This window comes from Tachypleus tridentatus, chromosome 9 (assembly GCF_004210375.1).
Source record: "Tachypleus tridentatus isolate NWPU-2018 chromosome 9, ASM421037v1, whole genome shotgun sequence".
In the NCBI taxonomy this organism is placed as follows: Eukaryota; Metazoa; Arthropoda; class Merostomata; order Xiphosura; family Limulidae; genus Tachypleus; species Tachypleus tridentatus.
This window is the reverse complement of record NC_134833.1, coordinates 100,730,899-100,752,713: the sequence shown is the minus strand read 5'-3', so window position 1 is coordinate 100,752,713 and position 21,815 is coordinate 100,730,899. Positions and strand designations below refer to the sequence as shown.

The 21,815-nt window shown below is 32.3% G+C and overlaps 1 protein-coding gene across 2 annotated transcripts; it reads right to left on the bottom strand.

Annotated features, from left to right (window-relative positions):
* Positions 1–10,213: 10,213 nt before the first annotated feature.
* On the bottom strand, positions 10,214–21,556 carry LOC143225884 (uncharacterized). 2 transcript variants are annotated; one of them, XM_076456040.1, is made up of 5 exons: positions 21,335–21,556; positions 16,549–16,642; positions 14,933–15,092; positions 14,056–14,211; positions 10,214–11,423 (listed from the first exon to the last, which is right to left on the bottom strand). In XM_076456040.1, exons 1-5 carry the CDS (start codon positions 21,490–21,492, stop codon positions 11,017–11,019), a joined length of 975 nt encoding a protein of 324 aa, XP_076312155.1. In that variant the 5' UTR covers positions 21,493–21,556; the 3' UTR covers positions 10,214–11,016. The 2 variants fall into 2 exon arrangements, with proteins under 2 accessions (XP_076312155.1, XP_076312156.1); XM_076456041.1 differs by lacking the exon at positions 21,335–21,556 and adding an exon at positions 18,799–19,044.
* Between the last annotated feature and the right edge of the window lie 259 nt (positions 21,557–21,815).

Below are 21,815 nucleotides of genomic sequence, written 5' to 3'. Positions count from 1 at the left end.
TACATAATAGCGATTATTTATTCATTTTAGTTTTTATACAATTTTTGTATCTGAGGGTATACTTTTTATTATATAATTTTTGTATCTGAGGGTGCACTTTTTATTATACAATTTTTGTATCTGAGGGTGCACTTTTTATTATACAATTTTTGTATCTGAGGGTGCACTTTTTATTATACAATTTTTGTATCTGAGGGTGTACTTTTTATTATACAATTTTTGTATCTGAGGGTGTACTTTTTATTATACAATTTTTATATCTGAGGGTGTACTTTTTATTATACAATTTTTGTACCTGAGGGTGTACTTTTTATTATACAATTTTTATATCTGAGGGTGTACTTTTTATTGTACAATTTTTGTATCTAAGGGTGTACTTTTTATTATACAATTTTTGTATCTGAGGATGTACTTTTTATTATACAATTTTTGTATCTGAGGGTGCACTTTTTATTATACAATTTTTGTATCTGAGGGTGTACTTTTTATTATACAATTTTTGTATCTAAGGGTGTACTTTTTATTATACAATTTTTGTATCTGAGGATGTACTTTTTATTATACAATTTTTGTATCTGAGGGTGCACTTTTTATTATACAATTTTTGTATCTGAGGGTGTACTTTTTATTATACAATTTTTATATCTGAGGGTGTACTTTTTATTGTACAATTTTTGTATCTAAGGGTGTACTTTTTATTATACAATTTTTGTATCTGAGGATGTACTTTTTATTATACAATTTTTGTATCTGAGGATGTACTTTTTATTATACAATTTTTGTATCTGAGGGTGCACTTTTTATTATACAATTTTTGTATCTGAGGGTGCACTTTTTATTATACAATTTTTGTACCTGAGGGTGTACTTTTTATTATACAATTTTTATATCTGAGGGTGTACTTTTTATTGTACAATTTTTGTATCTAAGGGTGTACTTTTTATTATACAATTTTTATATCCGAGGGTGTACTTTTTATTATACAATTTTTATATCCGAGGGTGTACTTTTTATTATACAATTTTTGTATTTGAGGGTGTACTTTTTATTATACAATTTTTGTATCTGAGGTGTACTTTTTATTGTAAGGCGGACGATTTTTGTATCTGAGGATGTACTTTTTATTATACAATTTTTATATCCGAGGGTGTACTTTTTATTATACAATTTTTATATCCGAGGGTGTACTTTTTATTATACAATTTTTGTATTTGAGGGTGTACTTTTTATTATACAATTTTTGTATCTGAGGTGTACTTTTTATTGTAAGGCGGACGATGTTATGAAAATTCTTGTCCCATTCTTTAGTCAGTACAACTCCATGTTTTCTCACCTCCAGTAAAAGGTAAAGCGTTGATGTACATGACGTTCAAGAACGTCCTGGAGATATTTTATAAAATTTCATTGAGAAATCTTTGTTCACCGAAGCACAACTTCCATATTTTTTTTTTTTTTTTTTTGTTTACAGTAAGCTAATTACAATGCTAAAATTATGATTTGTAGTATTACTACATCAGGATAAAGTCTGGTTCGGCTCGATCCACCATACCAAATCAACCTTGGAAGCAGAATAAAACCTATATATCCATTTATAGCAGATTTTTCCACAACATAAATAAACATTCTTTGAAACAGTTAAACCCAACAATGTTCACGTCTGATTATCCAGGCAAGAATCAATCACTATATCATCTGTGAATTGTACAGTGGCATTACTATCGAAAATCAATTGATTTTTAGCAAATATCAAATTGAATTGTGTGAAGCGTTCGAACTTGGGACACATTATAAAATCTGTCCTTTATCATTTGGACAATAATACTTATGCTATATGTTGTTGTTGTTGTTTTCTGATACTCATGTTGAGTCCATGATTCATACTGACAAAAGTGGTCATAACGAGGCGTTATTAGTCTACCATGACTTTGTCCACGCTATGTTGTTTAAAAGAGTTTTCACAAACTTTCCACCATGGCCGTAGATAGAACATAGCAAACTATAATTACCACCATATTTTTCTAGCTTTTAATACGGTAACAGCAGCTCTGACACCTTGTACTTTTGTCCAAACCTTCACCGGCTATTAATAGATAACACTATCTTACAGTTGTATGAAAATAATAAACAAATTTGAAGGAAGCAGTTAAACAGCAACTGATAAAATATCAAAACAAGGTACTAACTTTCCATGGCATAAAATACACCGAAACTATCGTATATTCCCACAGAAGGACAAGTGAAACATGCGTTTAACTACTTGAGTAAATAAACACGTTATATTAATATAATAATAGGCAGGCAAACAATGATTTATAAACATGTGAACATTTTTTATTGATGGTGGAACATGCTGCTTGTTTCGACAAAACATTGGTCTGCCTTTATCCTCATGCCTGTTTGGTGATTTATGTTATCTATTATCAACTAAATGATAGAGATGTGTCGTTTGTGAACGATACATTAAGTTGAATAACGAGAATAGATTCAGAGACCAATTTGAATCGATTTTTTTATTCACCCAATCAACAAAGTGCATGACGGGGGAAGTAACCACCCTAATAACATATAAACTTATGATCTGAGTCAGGAACTCTTGAATACGGTACAGTAATCACTGCAAAATTTCCGATTCAAGTCTAATGATAGCCACACCATCATCATTATTATACTTAACACTTGTTTGGAGCTTAACTAGTACTGAGTTACTTATATCTTGTTCCCCCCAGTGGCTCAGCGGTATGTCTGCGGACTTACAACGCTAAAAACAGGCTTTCGATACCCGTGGTGGGCAGAGTACAGAGATTCCATTGTGTAGCTTTGTGCTTAATTCAAAAACAACAACAACTACTACTTATATCTTGTGTTGTATTTATGAAAATTGAACTAAATATTTAATACATCATTTTATTAATATAATTATTCTTCTTTTTTCATTCTTACGACTGAAATTTCATTTTAATACATTTAATGGGTTTATTTTAATACCTTCAATGAGCTTGTTTCAAAATCCGTACAATTAATGCTAGCTTGCTTTGACAAAATTTAACAATTTATAGGGAAGGCACTGTCAATCCAAATGGGGAACTTTTAAAGCATAGGAGTCGGAGACAAAAAATTTTGTTTTTTATTTAAACTTCACGTAAAACAACACGAGGGCTATCTGCGTTAGCCGTCCCTAACTTAGTAGCGTAAGACTAGAGGAAAGGCAACTAGTTATCACTTTCCACCGCCAACTCTTTTACCAACTAATAGCGGGATTGACCGTGATGACGAGAAAACCCACTTGTAGAGAAAAATATGTATCTAGAAACGGCTCGTTTGGGTTGAGAATTTTTTTTTTTTTTTTTTTTGTAGAGGAGCGAACAACGTTTCGACATTCTTCGGTCATCGTCGGGTTCACAAAGAAAGAAAGAGGTAACTGACCGATAGCTGACCACATGCTTGAAGAGGTTGTGTAACTCAGTGTAGGAATGTAAAGGGCGTGCTTAGATGTTTGATTATATTTTTTAATATAGATATAAAGGTGTTCCTTTGTATTGGTTTATTTTGGGCTTGAGTTGTTGTATAAGTAAGGCTTTTTTTAATTTTGCGTTTGTTTATGTGTGTTTTTTTATTTAGTATCTGGGTGTTTTTTATGGTTATGTTGTGTTTATTTGATTTGCAGTGTTCGAAAACGTGTGAAGGTGACTTTTTTATGTTCTTTGTATCTGGTTTCCATTTTTCTACTTGTTTCTCCAATATAGAAATCGTGGCAATTATCACATTGTATTTTATAAATAATGTTGGTGTGGTGTTTGTAAGTGTAGTTTTTACGTAGTATGGACCTTAGTTTGTGCCTGGTTTTTAAATAAATTTGGTATTAACTGGAATGTCATATTTTGTTACTAGTTTTTGCCAAATGTTGGTTATTTTTCTGCTGATGTCGGGAATATATGGTATACAGCAGTATATGGTTTCGTGATTTTTTTAATTCGTGGGATATATTTACTTTTGTTTGTTGATTTTGCTTTTTGTCTAGGTGTGTGCATATAATGTTTTCTACGATTTGTGAAGGAAACTTGTTGAGGTTGGTGAAGTATTGTTTTATTTTTGTCTAATTCATCATTAATTTTATCTGGTGAGCGTAGTTTTATGGCTGTGCTTATTTGATTTCTTAGTATGTTGGGTTTTTTTTGTTTGGTATTTCATGTGGTGAGTCCCAAGGAATGTATAGTCCAGTATGACTGATTTTTCGGTGGGTTTCTGTTTTAACTTGTGTATCTGTTCTTGTAATTTTGAGGTTAAGAAATGATATTTGATTGCTTTCTTTCTGTTGACATGCAAAGTTAATGTTGGGATATTTTGAGTTAATGTGATTAAAAAAAGTTAATTCTGTGTTCTGTAGATGTGAATCCCGCAATCGTGTCGTTTACATATCTGTGTATAGTGGTGGATGTAATGCTGTGTTAATTGCTTGTGTTTCAACTTGTGTCATATAAATATTGGCTAGAACTGGTGATACTGGGTTGCTCATGCTTAGGCCATTTGTTTGTATATAGTTGTGGTTGTTGAACATGAAGTTTGTCTTCATCGTGGTGAATTCTATGAGAGTTGCTAATTGGTGCTGGGAATGTCTATTGATGAGTTAGGGTCTCGGATATAGAGTTCTAAGGCTATCTTGCAGGCTTCAGCGGTTGGGACTTCTGAAAGAGGGATATAACATCAAAACTGCCCATTAAGGCTTTATGATTAAGTTGATTAAGATCAGACTTGAAATTAAAAGAGTCTTTGACGAATGAGCTGGCTGATGTTAGATATTTAGAGAATGCCCATGCTATTTATTTACCAAGATTGTAATTAAACGATTCATTTGTGGAAATTATTGGTCGTAATAGACAATCTGGTATATGAGGTTTGGGTTGCTGTATATTTGTGGTGTGCGTGAGTCGATCTTGCGTAGGTAAGATTGTTTGTTTGTTTTTGAATTTCACACAAAGCTACTCGAGGGCTATCTGTGCTAGCCGTCCCTAATTTAGCAGTGTAAGACTAGAGGGAAGGCAGCTAGTCATCACCACCCACCGCCAACTCTTGGGCTACTCATTTACCAACGAATAGTGGGATTGACTGTCACATTATAACTCCCCCACAGCTGAAAGGGCGAGCATGTTTGGCGCGAGGGGGATGTGAACCCGCGACCCTCAGATTACGAGTCGCACGCCTTAACGCGTAGGTAAGAATAAAGTGTTTATTGAAGTTGTGTTGGCTTTTTTCATTGTTAGTAATATTTTGTTTAGTTGCGTTTCGTGTGTCTTTGTTGGATTTGTGTATATTGGTTTAAATTTGTTTGTGTCTGATAGGATGTTTTTCATTTTTTGGATTATTAATTCCTGTTCATTATGACTATAGCGTTTCCTTTATCTGCTTTTAGAATTTTTATGTTTTTGTCTTGTTTAGGCTTTTAATGTAATTAATGTCTCTTTTTGTAAAGTGTTTTTTTAGTTTTCTGTTTTGTGAAATTATGTTGATGGTTTTGTGAAAAAATTCTTTGAAAAATCGTTTAAGATGTTGTTCGATCTTCTACATAAAAAAAATTTCTCAACTCATATCAGCCGTTTTTACATATACATGTATATAGTGGGATTGTCCGTCATGTTATAAAGCCTACTCGGCTGAAAGGGCGAACATGTTTAATGTGATAGGGATTCGAACCCACGACTCTCAGATTTATACTTTTCTCAGTTTAATGATCATTGCCGCGATAATGTAATTTATTCTTTAATCTTTAACCAAGTTACAAACGGTAGTTAGTAGGCCTACTTATTTACCTGTTCTAGTATAAATCGATGTCAGATTTGGAATATTATATAGTTATAATCAAGCCAAACCACTGTTAACAAAATAATATCAGTTAGTGTTCTCTGTTAATTTTTATATAGATCAGTTACCTGGTGATCAGTCATGTGATCTGAAATTCAATTGATTGATTATTCGGCCTACGCTCCTATATAATATCTCAGTATGAAGTATGACTAGTGTACCCCCTAAGCTGCACGGCTATATAACAACTACTGCGCACTACATTACTTCAGCCGCGCACATCCTTAGTAATGGTGACGAGTCTCAACACGTTGACCACTTTAATGACCCTGGTAGTCGATAGGTCTAAAGCCCAAATAACTGGTACAATTGTAAAGCGGCCTAATGAACCAAAATATGGTTTACCCCCCAAAAAAAAAAAAAAAAAACAAACAAAAAAAAAAAAAACTCATAGCGCACATAGTCTTGATACTGGTGCACATGGAAAAAAAAAAACATTTTACACATGGACTGAAACAGTTAGAAGTAACATTGAACATGAAACAGTTAAAAGTAACATTGAATATGAAACAATTAGTGGTAGCACTGAATATGAAACAGTTAGAAGTAACATTGAATATGAAACAATTAGTGGTAGCACTGAATATGAAACAGTTAGAAGTAACATTGAATATGAAACAATTAGAGGTAGTACTGAATATGCTCACAAAGAAAAACAAAGGAAATTGATACTGATGATACATGCTTTAAACTCTAAGTGTTGATAATATTCTGATTTACAAAAAAATCACTTGTGAAGGGGTGGATCTGGGCAACTTGGTGGAATATGTCAAGATCATCTTTTACATGCTCAATAAGATTAAAGATAAGATAAGTATGAAAGTTACTCTTTTTGGTTAATTTGTTCTTCCTCAAGAAGTTTATCGAGCAATTTATTAAGATAGAAATGAGCTTTATCACATATTAGGTTGAATCCAAAACAGTTGCGCCACCACATGATAACAACAAGTGTGGTAGGATGCGGTTTACTATCATTAGTAATGGTAACATTTTTTAGAACACAGCTGTCACTAACTTCAAAAATGCTTATTTCTTTTCACACTGTACTTTCACCACGATGTGTGCGTCTCACTATTCCAAGAAAATGATATAAAGTTTCAGGTTCTCACCAGATGAGTATTGGTTTGTTATCTGACACCAGAGTGACGTCTGACTTATCTATAAATATAACATTGTTCCACATATTGATCCACTGGATGTGTTCCTGCCATCATTGCAGGTTAATTATTTTGTGTTTTGCTGTGAAGGGAATGCACCTCACAGGGCATCTTGCATTTAAGCTGATCTTGTAGAATCTGTTTCTGACCATGTGTACAAAAGATGGCGTTTAGTTGTGGCTATGAACATCTGATTTAATTTTCGGGCCTGGACCTTATAATTGCCAAAAACCAGAAGTAACAGATAGTAGCCATTTTCTTGTGTCATGGATGGCAATCTGCTTTCTTTAGGTGTCCAAATAAGTCTGGGTTTGATTATTACTAAAATTACAATATAATAACATAATCATTAGCTTACTTAGTTATTAAATGGATGGATAAAACAATGTTTATATACATATATATTACACAACAGTTGAGTAAGTGTGAACATTTAAACAGTTTTAGATCTAGAGATCTTTGTGAATCGTTAAGGGTTGGGCGGTCTTTAGCTATGAATGGACTTTCTTCACTGCACTGATCAAAGTCTTAAGATCCTGTGGTGTTGATAGAGATGATAAATGAAGTACTGTTACCTGTTGTTTCAGAATGTGTACGAATGGATGAGTAGCTGGGTGTAAGTAGTGGACAACTGGTTCTCTAAGATACTCCTGAATGTTCACAGACTCCAGTTGCAGATGTTTTCTTTTTACCAGTGTACGTGACCTATAGTATTTATACAAGAGCCATGAGAGATGTTTAGGTACTTATCTTTGAACAGAGATAGATGTTTAATGAGAAGGTTAGGTTTGTATATTACTATGAACTGAATTTGAGTATAGAAGGTTTTATTATGGAAAATAATTGTTGGTTTTTTTAAATGTTCGAATCTTGTAAATAAAATGTTTTATCGATCGTCTTCATCTTCATTATTAAACTTGGGATTCCTCATCATAAATCCATTGCTGGTCTAAGCAATTCAGGATTGTGTTTGTTTGTTTGTTTTTTCTAATTTCGCACAAAGCTACTCGAGGGCTATCTGTGCTAGCCGTCCCTAATTTAGCAGTGTAAGACTAGAAGGAAGGCAGCTAGTTATCACCACCCACCGCCAACTCTTGGGCTACTCTTTACCAACGAATAGTGGGATTGACCGTCACATTATACGCCCCCACGGCTGGGAGGGCGAGCATGTTTGGCGCGACGGGAAAGCAGTTCAGGAACAAATTAGGAAATGTTTAAAGTGATAACTGAGACACGATTACAAGTATGATATCATAATATACAGTTAAGTTGAATGATCAATAATTTACTTTTCAAGTCTGTCAGGATTTTATAGGTGTAAGGATCGTTGAATCCAGAGCCTTCAATGTTTCTTTTCGTCAAAGTCCACACAAGCAAGTTCAACAATTTTAGAATACTCTTTGACGAGACAAATTATTCCAATATATTTTTGTTGTTACAGTACACTGTGAAACTCGCTTTACGTATCGCCCGTTATGCCTGAACAAACAACCACTCAGCCCACTTTCCCTTTCACTGACTCAACGCTTAGCATTGTGTATCGGCATGTATTTATAACACGCTACAGAAAAATCTAGAAATATCTAGCCCTCTAGTGACAACAATGTTCATATAACAAAAAAAAAAACGTATAAATATGCGAGTAAGATGACATCAACAATATCACATAATGAAGTTCTTGATTTGTAAGAGATCTTTTAACTTTTTGTCCGAAATAATCTATCAAAGTTATGTTACAGAGACAATGCACTGTTGTGCATTTATGCTAGGTAATGAAATAGGGTTGGACGAGGCTTATAGTAATTAAATATAAACAGTTTTTGGGCAAATTATCATAGGTTATTATTCATATCTAATCTCTATGATTATAGTTCTATTTCTAAATTGTCCCCCGCTGGGATCGTGGTAAATCTTCGGACTTGTAACGTTGAAATAAGAGGTTCGATTCCTCTCTGTGGACACAGCAGGTAGCCGATGTGGCTTTGCTATAAGAAAAACACAGACTTTTACTTATTTTTTTAAATTCGTTTAAAAACAGTACATTTACCCACAGATGAAACAATGATCAATAATTTATATGTTTCTTTATTACTGACACAATAGTCAATGTGAGAAATATTGTGAAAGGTAAAGAATTTAAACTTTAAATAAGAAATGTTCTTTGATCTGTAATCTTAATTTTCTCTGAAAATATTCTGCAGCTTCAGTGATTAAAAATTAGGAGGCATTGGTTTTACACTTCACGTCTTTTTACCGTGATCGATATCATGGCGTTTTAATAAGTTTATTTCATATAATATAGATTAAAAAAAAAAAAAAACAGCTCTCCGGCTGATTACGAAGTGACGAGGATTCACGTTACCAAAATGGCAGTTTTTTTAAAGTCTGACAAAAGACTGTCCTACAAATTCCTTGTAATTTTTTTATTATTATCCAGTTAGTTTAATGACATATTCAGTAAATAATGTAATTTATGTTCGAGGAAAGAAAATTATTCAAAAATAACTGTCGCAGATTTAACAAGACTAATAGAACTGTTAAGAAACGTGTTGGAAGAACGGTTAACTGAATTGACGAAAAGTAATTATGTCTATCTCGTGTTAATCTAATTTATAATATGTTTTAATTATTATGTTAATAAACTTTGTACAAAGTTTACGTAATGAACATTTAATGATCCAGAACGAAGACTTAAATTAGTTTGGCGCCAAATTATTTAACAATATTTTAGGAAATGTTAACATAAAAGAATATTCGAATATTTTATTAAACATTGGCATATATTGTCAGAAACCAGTTTCTGCTCGAATTATTTATTCTGAACGAAAATTTATTCGGGTTGGTGGCTTGTGTGTTTAATTCACAAGTGCCTAATGTAGTAATAAATACTTTTATTTGCAACTTGAGTTAAGTCGACACAATGATTAGAAGCAATGGAATGAACTCACTCATTACGATTGAAATGCTTAGGATAAAATATAAAGATTATACATAGTAATATAAAATGAAAAGCAGAACTTTACTGTAAGTTTTAAATGCTAACATATTCTCACAAAAATTCACTGGTGTTTGACTGTGCTAATATATTTGATAATTTATTGACTCTTGTAAAAGACATTTATTACAAGCACGCAGTCTAAGTTATGTGTATTACATTATGTAATAAAATGAGTTTCTATTAGTAGTAGTAACAGTAATGATTAACTGTTGAGAAAATTAAGATTCTTTATTACAGGTTTCCTCTTTCATATATGGAAATAAAAAACCACCTACATACAATACAGGTACAAACCAAAATTGTGGCTCTTATCCTGTTTTCTCCAGGATAAATTGATAGAAACATCATTCATACTTGTAATTCAACAAATAAATAATGAGACATGAAACCAAAGACACATGGAAATTTGAATAAGGAATGTGCCACTTTAATCCTTAAGAGATAGTATGGGAATGCCTTCAGTGATACTTGCAATTCAACTGATTTCTGCAAATCCCAAAAAAATATTTATATGGAACAGTTATGGCTTATAATATTAACAAATGTGTAGTAAAAGGATGATTCTCAAAAAACTAATTTTCTTTTTCTAAACTAACATCCATTAAATAACAAAAAATACAGAGATTACAAAGGAATAATAAGTCCACTACATAACTTAAAAGTTTTATATTTTAAATTATAAATACCATTTTTGGTATATATATTTAAATTAACTTACTTTTATAAAAATTAAAAACCTTTACACAAAAGTACAATTACATGGATTATTTATGTGCCTATCTTTTTTTTATCATGTTTCTGTATACTAACCCACTAAAATCAATAGTTAAGGATTCTGACTAAAAGAAAGGATAGAAAAATAAAGCCAATCTCTGGGTTAACATTTGCATTGTTGATTTTTACAAAAACTTCCAACACTGTGATAAAACTTAGAAAAGTAAAGTAAATTAGTAAAAAGATTCCAGCTACATTAGTTACTCTATGATTCTACTAGTATTATTACTACTATTGAACCCGCACTTTTTTAGTAGCTGGTTCTTCAAGTACTTCTGTTTCATTGTTCTTGATTTTATCTTCAGTCCCTTCACTTAACAAAGAGCTGTCAAGGTTTGAATCTTCTGACTTCACTAGGCCAGAGCCAAATGCAGGAGATGATGACACCTTTAAATCATGGCTATTATCTAGTTCTTTAGAACTATCATCCTGTTCTTTTTCTGTGACATCATTAGTTGGTGTTTCCTCTGATTGTTTATTGGGCTCATGACTGTTAGATTTTCCATTTGGAATGATGGGATCCTTTTCTAAGTCTGCTTTAGGCATTCCTTCCAAAAGAGAAGGTTTCATTTCCTGAGCCAAGTAGTGAGTCCATAGAGTGAGCTCCACCTTGTGGGGAGTCCATTTGCCTTCTGGATCTAATAAGTTAAAGTGTGAAAATGAGTTTTATATTAAATTTTATATATATTTATTGCACACATGATCGAAATAACATTTTTTTAAATATGATAACCAAATTAGTTTAAAATTAAATACATTTTTGAAGAAAGGCTATAACTTAAAATGAAAAAAAGACAGTAACTGCTTGTAACAGTTTTAAACCAAATGCATAATTTTTAGATAATACTTAGGCTTTTCTAGAAATAATGCATGGAGCATCATACAGTTGTAAGAAATACAAAGTTCTAGCAAATCCCTATTGAATGACTATTTCAAAGTAAAGTTGCTTGTAGCAAATTTGCAACAGCTAAATATCTTGAGCAAAGATGTGTTTTAGTTTAAAAGTTATGAATAAACTGTTTCCATTAGCTGATTAATTATAGTTTACATGATGATGTACAAACAAATTTATATGGATATATTTTAAAAATTTTGAGGAAAGGTGTTTCTTTTATTATTTGCAATTAACATGCTAATAAACAGATGTGTTTTTCTATGTTTGTCATGTTATCATAGTCTACATCTTGTTAAGCAAGTATATCCTCTGAAGCAAATATGTTTTCACTACTGATGAATAGATTCCCAATTTTCAGCTAGTCAATTGATAATAAGGCAACTGGACACCATATTACTCACCCCCCTCAATTAATACAACCAAATACTCCTTTTATTTACATAAGCATATTGTGTCAGGCAGTTCCTTTAGCTTTATAAATGATGAAATGTATTTATCCATGGATTTGTAAGACAATGAAAAATTAAAAAAAATCTATTTCACTCAAAGGGGCATAATAGTCTATACCCTATTAATACAAGAGCTATTATCAATGATTTTTCTTTGGCAAGCAGTCTAAGGCAATTATAATCAATTTTTCAAATGTGTGAATCATGTTAAAATACAGCTGCTGCTACTACTACAAGGAAATATTTTGGCCACAACCACTGGTAATTTACATTACTTCCAGAAATTAATTAACAGAAAATGAAACAAGAGAATGCAACTGTAGTGGTGTTTAAAAATATGAACAATGAACAAACCAAAAAATGTGATGTGTTCTGAAGAGTCATGTTTTATTTCATTTTTCATTCATGAAGAAATCCACATGAACCATTTTACCTTTATTGAGAATTTAAGACAGTTGAAGCTACTAGAGATGACATAATAATGTAGGAAAAATTCTTATGGCAAAGGTAATATCACTTCATGAAAAATAACACTGAGAATATACCTAAACATTACTGTCAATCATAATTATCCCATAGTGCAATATTCCTACCCTGATTAACAAAGAATTTTTGTTACAAGGCAACAAATTATATCCACAATGTCTCAACTGTCTGAGATTGGTTCCAAATGAAAGAGATATCAGTCAACTCTCTTGGCTAACACAGTATTAAAATAAACTGAGCATTCTTGAGATGAAATTGAATATCGTGTCCACCACCATAGTCTTTTCCCAAAATGTATGAACAATTTCTGTTCATAAGGTCTAAATATTGCCAAATACAAGATATATAACAGCATAAGATGCATGTATGTGGATGATCTAAACAAAGCGAGCAGTTTATGAAGGATAAATGTGTTCTTTTGTTTTAGAGCAAAGCTACACAATGAGCTATTTGTGCTCTGTCCACCCCTAGGAGTTGAACGTCATAGTGTTGTATATTCACACACTTATTACTGACCATCTGGGGAGCCTGTAAATGATAAAACTTTGGTATATTGGACAGACAAACATTAATAATCATAAGTATATATAGTAATCCCCATTAATCTTGTCTCAGTTTTCATTTCAAAATTTAAAGTTCTACATGTTGTACATGAACCATGACTAGAGCTCAAATTAGATATCCGAATGTTTCACTCATGTGGACAGCATTTAGATAAATATAAACTGCTAATCATAGCAAGCTGCTGCAAGTCACTTATCAGTGTCTTCTGTGCTGTGTTAGCAGGATATGGGATAATTTTCAAGTTAACAGTTCTTGAAAACCTTGACAAGCAAACAACTATTATGTGTCAATTCTGTCTTACCACAATCATACTGTACGTACTTTGAGACTGAATTATATGTTTGATCAAGAGAAGAAACAAAGTAATACAAGAAAAGATAATAATTTGTATGAAGAGCTCAAACTGAAATTTATTTTACAATTTGTATCTTCCTTTATAAAACTCAAGAAAATGAAGATAACAAAGATAATACTTTAAATGTTGATGAAAAGTTGAAATAATATGTGCAAAAATTCCATAATTCTTCAAGATAGAAACCAGAACTGATTACTACAGTGCTGAGGAAGAGAATGGGGAGAAAGGTGCATGTCACTGTCCTGTTGGTGGATGAATATAGTCTAACGATCATAGCCTTTCACAGTTACACATCATCCAATGTAAGGTTGAATTTTGTTCAAAATCTTACCACAAACGTTTCTCAGTAATGATATGAGTTATTATCTGTCTATTCTATAGAGAGGTATTCTATAACTTAAGATATGGACCAAATAAGTTAAAAATACACTTCAGTATTAAATATCTTGTGGCCTATAGGATGGATTCCATGCTATGCCTTCACATATTGTAATACCACATGACGTAGAGATTATACTTACTTTTCTTATTCAGTCTATCAGAGCAGTTCTTGATCTGTTCATGGTAGTTTAAATACTCTGCCAAAGTGTAGTCAGCAGCCTCAACTCCTGGTGTGGAAAGCATACTTTCATCAGCCATAAATGCAACTTGTTCTGGGTAACCAGCTGCTAAAATGGCTAAACAACATGGAATAAAAAATTAAAATATTAACAGAACAATGACAACATAAAATAACTATCTAAAAAATCTTGTTGCAAATCTACTTTTTGGATTGAAAATACTGTTATAAGGACAACAGGCTTAAAGCACTTTTATGATTTTTTTCTGTATAACCTTTATTAGTTAACTTCATGCCATCATTTCAAATAAAAAAAACTTGGTGTCACTGTCTCCTTTGTATATTTTCATCTAAATGAAATACTTGTGATGTTTAAACTGATGACACCTGTGGATGATAGAAGAAAAACTAGGCATTTGCAACACACTCAACTTCTTTGTAATAGCATCACGGTATTGTGATTTAAGCTGTCATAAACCTTTTGAAAGCTTTTTATTTACACAGTAAAGATAAATCATTATCAAAACACCTTCTACAGAAAGCCTTATGCAATTGTAGACCTCTTATGTCTCTTACTGGAATATTTTCAAAACAAATACGTTTTAAGAAACATCACCTGTAAATATAAAACAACTAAATGTCTGTGAAGTTTAATAATTCTTAAGAATATCAAAGTAAAAAAACTTTAAAATATCTTTAGATATTTGACAGTTACTAGATGAAAAAGATACTTAAATGCAGCTACAAATGTACAATTCAACTGGCTTTTGAATAAACAAATTATTGTTACTATATAAGAAAACTATATTTTACCACAAAGATGAATAGCATTGTATTACCTGAAGCAGTAGCTGGACCAACACCTTTTAATGTTGTGAGAGCTGTGATAGCATGAGAAATATTGGGGAGCTTTCGAAAAGCCTTTATACTAGTTTTTTTCACAGCAGTTTCTGTGTTGATCTTAACCAAGTCCATGAGACGAGGTCGAAATTTTCCTCTCTACAATGAGTAAAATATATCTTATTGCATTAATTTTTCAATTCTATCTACACTGAGTAAAAGAGGAATAGTTAGAATAGCATAGCCAAGTTATATCAGTACTACACTGTGTAATATCAAACACTTGTTGATCCCCACCATCAGAGATATGTAACCTGCATAAATGTAGGATTTTGACCTAACACACAAATATAGAAATACATCCCCTGCTGGCACAGTGGTAAGTCTATGGACTTACAATGCTAAACTCAGGGGTTCAATTCACCTCAGTGGACTCAGCAGATAGCCCAATGTGGCTTTGCTGTAAGAAAACACACTCATATATACAAATACATGATGCAGAAAAGTACTTTCATAATATTACTTGAAGTTTTGCTGTATTCACCTTCAAAATATTTTAGTAAGTTCACAACAAAATACTTACAAATGATCTCTAATGAGTTATGTTTATTCTAATCTCTATTAACATGTTGACTGCCAAGTATTTCAGCTGCTATGGCAACTCTGAACCAAGTTTAAAATACAACTCCAATGCTTCTTCAATTTGTAACCTTTTCCATGATGCCATTTTGGATCGAAAGTGAAACAATATGTAAGTAGGTCAAATGCATGTATGGCGCTGACATCTAGCATTGAAGTTAGGTATTATTGAGAACAAATTAACTCATCTGTGGCACTGTGTTACTGATTGGTTTGGATGAGTTTTCTCATCTATGGCACTGAACAGGTTAATGCTAAGATGTCTTGGTTTGGCTCTATTGTATTTTTTATGATTAAACTAAAACAAGAAGAGGAGAACACACTAACTAACCAAACATATTAAGCTATAAAGACAAAACTGTAACAATGAACTTTAATCACACACACTACTTATGGCATTTCTCCCACTAATATTAGTGTCAAACTTTCTAAGCTCATTGAGAATACTGCACTGCTAACCAAGTTTGTTCACTTTACAACAGAAAGGTAATGACCTTCTAGAGAATGATTAACAAGCAATAAAAAGAACTTCTAATAGGAAATACTGTAGATGTAAACTAAGTCTTAAATTGTTCAAAGTTATTGTAAATTAAATAGAAGAGGAATGCTAATGGTAAACTGGCTTTATATATTTTATATAAAGATTATGAGCTAGTGTCGTGGCTCATACCAGATGTAACTTAAAAGATAATGTTTACTTCAACTTCAAGGTTTACAGTTGGGATTATTTAAACAAATGTATGCAAAATGCCATTTAAGAATACTCATTTCTAGTTTCATTTTCTTTCAACACTGGATAAACTGATTAGACTGGTTAGACTGTTGTTGAAAGAGATAAGAGTTGTGCAATAAGGAGAATTTTATGTTAAACCTAGACTGACCACATGTATTTCTTCCATACTTTTTCTTCTATTTATAATTTTAGCAACTAAGAATACAACATGGAAATCAACAATATTTTTCAAAGATCACTTACAATTAACTTCCATTTTGTTATTTGTATTAACTCTTCAAGGATAATATGTGGCTCTTTTCTAGAGAGAATTATTTTTTGTAGTTGTTCCTGATACCTGAAAAAGAAATATGTACACGAGTCTATTAGTGACAGGTCAGTATTAAATTGGACACAGCAGTTTACATTAACAATGTTCCATCTGATAATATAGCTATAATTACAAATACCTGGACTTTGTTTTGTCAAATGTATTATAATTATTAGTAATAACTAATATAAAGACATATTCTAATGAATTACTTGATTGAAATACAGATACATGTATGTTCATCATGATAAGAAACTCACTTGAAGTAAAAATGTATTCTCAAGACAGCTGGTATGTTTATTGAAACTTTTATTGAAACAAAGTACAGAACAATGTCTTAACCTTCTTAGGTCATCTTCAGGTTAACATAAATTTCATAAGTAATCTGTTTACCTTGCAAAACAATAAATTCAGTTCAATTTATTGTCTCCCTGTGGGACAGGAGGAAGGCTTCAGATTTACAACATTAAAACCAGGGGTTTGATTCCCCTCAGTGGATATAGCACAGAGACTGATGTGGCTTTACTTTAGTAGCTCAATATTTTACTCTCAAAAAGCATTTGGCATCTAACAAGTTCACCAATCCAGTTAAAACTAAATTGGAATATATTTCACTAATTCAGTTCAATTTATTATCACACAGTAGCACAGCAGGATGTCTTCAGATTTATCATAGTTATTTTTTTTTATTCCCAGTTTGCTAAGATCCCCCACCAATATACAAGTTTAAACTGTTTTTAACTACCGTAAGTGACAATCATAAATAATTTACATGATGGTGCAATTACTGTCCAAAAATTGTCAGTTAAGTGTTAATAAATATCTTTGAATTTCCCCAAATATCTTGCTTTCAAACTCGCCTAAGTGCACCACATCTCCAGTGTACAACCATATTAATGCAAGAACTCATGGGGGTTGCAGTCCTGAGGCCTTTCCAACCTTGAAAATGTTAAAAATACATACAGTTCCATCAATGGGCCTCTAAAATTAACTTTATTCCATGAGATCTGAGTAAGCATAATCTGGCCCTACATAAAACTCACTTTTATTCACAAAACTATCCCACAGCTCTAACCCAAACTATCTACATGTTGCTTTATTCATATTCTTGGTAATATTTTGTTACTCTTGGATCCCACAACATAGCTCATTTTCAAAAAAAAAAAAAGTCAAACGTCTATTTCTATCCCTAAATATTTAAAACAGAGTTTTTGTACATTTGCAGCAGCTCTATAATTTACAGTTTTCAACCTCATTAACTTGTACTTTAGTATCTGGCAAGCCATATCTAATTATAGGTTTCTATGCTCCCCAATACAAATAGCTATCATTAGCATTAGATCCCCATTGCAAGCAGCCATAATAGTCAACCTTTTAGAGACCAGTATCAATGCTAACTGGCCCTGTCTCAATAGTCTTAAATAGTTCTATTATTGTAAACCCAGCACTGTCATTCTCACCCTATCTTAAAGCAACCTTTACCCTAAGTTAATCCATTCTCTGTCTTACTTGCTTGATTTCTGCTTCTCATCATTTTCCCTTTCTATAAGCATGATCTTCCCCAAAGTTATCTGTGACTTATCTTCAAATAAGTGCTACAGAGTAATGTACTGCATCTTTTTCAACTTAATTCTGATAAGAAATGAGTGTTCAACAATATTATATAATAATCTTTTATTTCTAATTTATTTCCCAAAATACAGATTTCAAATGACATTACATAGACAAGCCTGCAATGGATGATTACTGATAAAAGTTTAGAAGTTAATTAAATCTGCTGGTTCAAGTACAAGTCTGTAATCGCCTGATGATACATTCTGTTGTTTTGTCTTATCACCATTTTCAAAGGAAATACATAAACCATTAACTTTAATTAACATAAAATTACAGCATTATTACTGCATTGTATATACATTTTAAAAATGGTTATTTATGAAACTCATAGAAAGGTATTGATATTATATGGAAAAGTTTTCAGATCGACTGCATTATATGTCAATTCTTGGCATGTAACAAATCTCACCGACCTGAAAAACAAAAACAAAGAAAAACACGTAGCAAGAAACTAATTTTCCAATATAGATTTTTATAACCTTTAAAATATATAGTGTTAAACCGTATGCTTATATGTAATGCATAACAATATACTAATGTTAAATTTAAGTTAGTCTAGAAATTCTCACAATGAAGGCATCCCTCTCAGTCCATGTAGCTCTTATGTATGGATGGATCCAAGAAAATGCATCACTTACACGATTACTGATTCTTGTTTAAAAACTAACTAACGTTTGCTGTTGTATTCTTATTCATGAATTCAGAGTTTTTCAAAAAAAGACTTGAATGCAGTAATCAAACACGTCGACCACCAAAATTTCTCTAATTTTCATAAATATTCAAGACGTGTTTTGAACGACGTTTCAATTGTCGGTAGTTGCTTTCAGTTTCTCTTTACACAGATTTAATCGTCATTTTTTGGTTTTATGTTCATACATTCTTTTTTTATGTGTGTGTGTGTTTTCTTATATCAAAGCTATGTTGGGCTGTCTGCTGAGTTCACCGAGGGGAATCGAACCCCTGATTTTTGTATAAGTATGTCTATTGTATTATCCAATTATTTAAAAAAAAGTTTAAGCTTCTTGTATTCGACTGAAAAACGTTTAACATTTGTTTTATTGAAATAGAACCATTTCTTTCTAATGAGACGTCAATTCTATGTAACAGTGCAAAATACAAGCTATAATTACCTAATTAGATTCTCACTGAAAACAAAAAACTTTCCAGGTGGCTTCGAAAAAAATAATAAAAAGTAAATAAAAAGGTAGGCCATATAAAAAGTATTTCGGCGAGACATCGTTCTTTTTCTCCAAAACCTGGCGAGATATTATCCGTATATTATGTATTTAAGAGAAAAATATTCATAAAAATATATCTACCAAAAACAGAGCATTTTATATAAATATTATACTTCCTTTGATGCATTTTTCTGCAGAAAATGATAATACTTGATGCATCAGGATATGTTCATAATAATTGACCTTTTATTAGCCTTTCCAAAAAAAAAAAAAAAAAAAACCCGTAAAAATATCCACCCTTCTTTGAATAAAATTACAATGAAAGTTTATGGTGTTACTGATAACGTCTGTAGAGATAGTCAAACGCTGATAAATTCATCCTGAGCCAATCACCCTGAGATCATTATGAAATGAATTCATGGCGTATTCTCAGAATATATTATAATTACTGGTAAAAATCAGTTAGATTAACAACTTCTTACACATACAGCGCATTTTGGTAAACTACATTCCAACGATGGATTCTACATGGTGTCACACGCCAACAAAAGCGTAACCTAATATTGCTCTTACTACATGTTTTCAATGTACAAAATGAAATGTACAGACTATAAAACTGGGGAAAAATATTTGTTGATTTCAAATTTAGTCTCCATTGAGTAAAGTCATTTAAAGAGGGTTTTTATTTAAAACGTTGGTGATATAATATAAAATAGCTTAATTATGAAACGAATAAATTTTAAAATTTTATGCACTTGGCTCTGAGCTAGATGATCTCACACTAAGTCTTTCCTATAATAGCCTTACCATGCCAACACTCACTACACTTACAAGATTTCACGTTACCTCGTCACTAAAATCGTAATGGGCACAGTAATCGAACACTTCCATCTAGATAAACGAATACTGGGTTTCCTGACTCCTCCTATTTCAAGACATCAAGCGTAATGTGTCATACACTGGCTTTTATAAATGTTAGAAACAAATTTCCAAGGCTCGATGTTCACAGTAAGGTTTAAAATATCAGCAGATAAACTGACTGACTAATGAATAAGTAGATCAGAGTCCTCATGTGAACATTTGTTTATTTTTTTCCCGTCCAGCTGAGTCGTCGTCACTTCAATTATGAAACTGAAATATACTACATGATAACAGGTTATACTGGATAAGTAACACTAATAGTAATAGCAGTTACCATATTATCATTTATTTTGTTAATGGGTCGATTGTTTGTACAGTCTTATATTACTAATGCTAACAATTGCTCCTAGTCTCAACCTATTAGTTCCCCACTGCGGCAGCAGTAAATCTACGCATTTACAACGCTAAAATCAGGACAGCAGATAGCCCAATGTAGCTTTGATATAAGAAAAAGGCACACTTAACTTATTAATAAATTTTACTAGAAACTGATGCATTACAACTTTTAACTTTAACTTGGCTTTAGTTTAAAATAATAATTTATTAAATATGAAAATTATGTAAGGTTAACAATTAAATATCGTTAATATCTTTATTGAACTCTTCCATATGATATATTACAATAGTAAATTACGATAACCTGACTTCCTAGTTCGGTCACTACTAAAGCGCCATCCCTATTTTCACTGAACCAATGTTTATCAGCTCTTTCAAGCGATCTTTTTTCTGCTTCTGGCACTCCCACAAAGACACTCAAAATTCCGCCAGCTTTAAGCGCCACAAATACACCTTTCGCACACACACACACATACGCTCGGCCACGTGTGGCGTCCAGGCTCTTTATTGATTACCACGTGATATGAGCCTTTAATTAATATCCGCGCGAAAAGTTCAAAGTAGAATATATTTCGGTCGTTGTTCGCTATGTCAGACTTTACTTGTCGTTCTAGTAATCAGTCGTGTACAGCCTCAGTGAAGTAAAACTAAAAACTGTTTTCTCACTCACCAAGTATCCAAGTTGATTAATTCTTCAGGTCCTTTCTTCGTCGTTCGTTTGGCAGCTTTCAGTTTTAAAACTTCTTTGTAAAGAGACAGTGCATAATCCCACTGTTCTGGTGTTGCCTTCATAAAGAACACTAAAGTAGAATCGCTTATATCAGCCATAGTCTCCAATACAAAACTACTAAACTGGTCGCCCTTCCGACGTCGATCGCGTCGTTTTCTATTACCCAATAGCAAGCCAGTACAAGACAATGAAGCCATGGTAAAGAGTAGTTCTAGTTATTGTGTATAGATGGCAGTACGGAATGAGCACATGCCATCGCTCTTTCCAAATTGTATTATTAAACATCTAAAATCAGGGGTTCGATTCCACTCGGTGGACTCAGCAGATAGCCCAATGTGGCTCTGCTATAAGAAAACACACACACGCACACATTGTTAAACGTATGCATAAAAATGACGATGGTTTTGTATGTCATTTATTA

What these genes read in the sequence shown, in the direction of transcription:
- LOC143225884 (XM_076456040.1), bottom strand. Translation starts at nt 21,492, where the DNA reads ATGGCTGATATAAGCGATTCTACTTTAGTGTTCTTTATGAAGGCAACA. An exon ending in TAACAAAATGGAAGTTAATT is followed by an intron (nt 15,093 to 16,548) that starts GTAAGTGATCTT and finishes TACTCATTGTAG; the next exon opens with AGAGGAAAATTTCGACCTCG. An exon ending in TGATAGACTGAATAAGAAAA is followed by an intron (nt 11,424 to 14,055) that starts GTAAGTATAATC and finishes TTAACTTATTAG; the next exon opens with ATCCAGAAGGCAAATGGACT.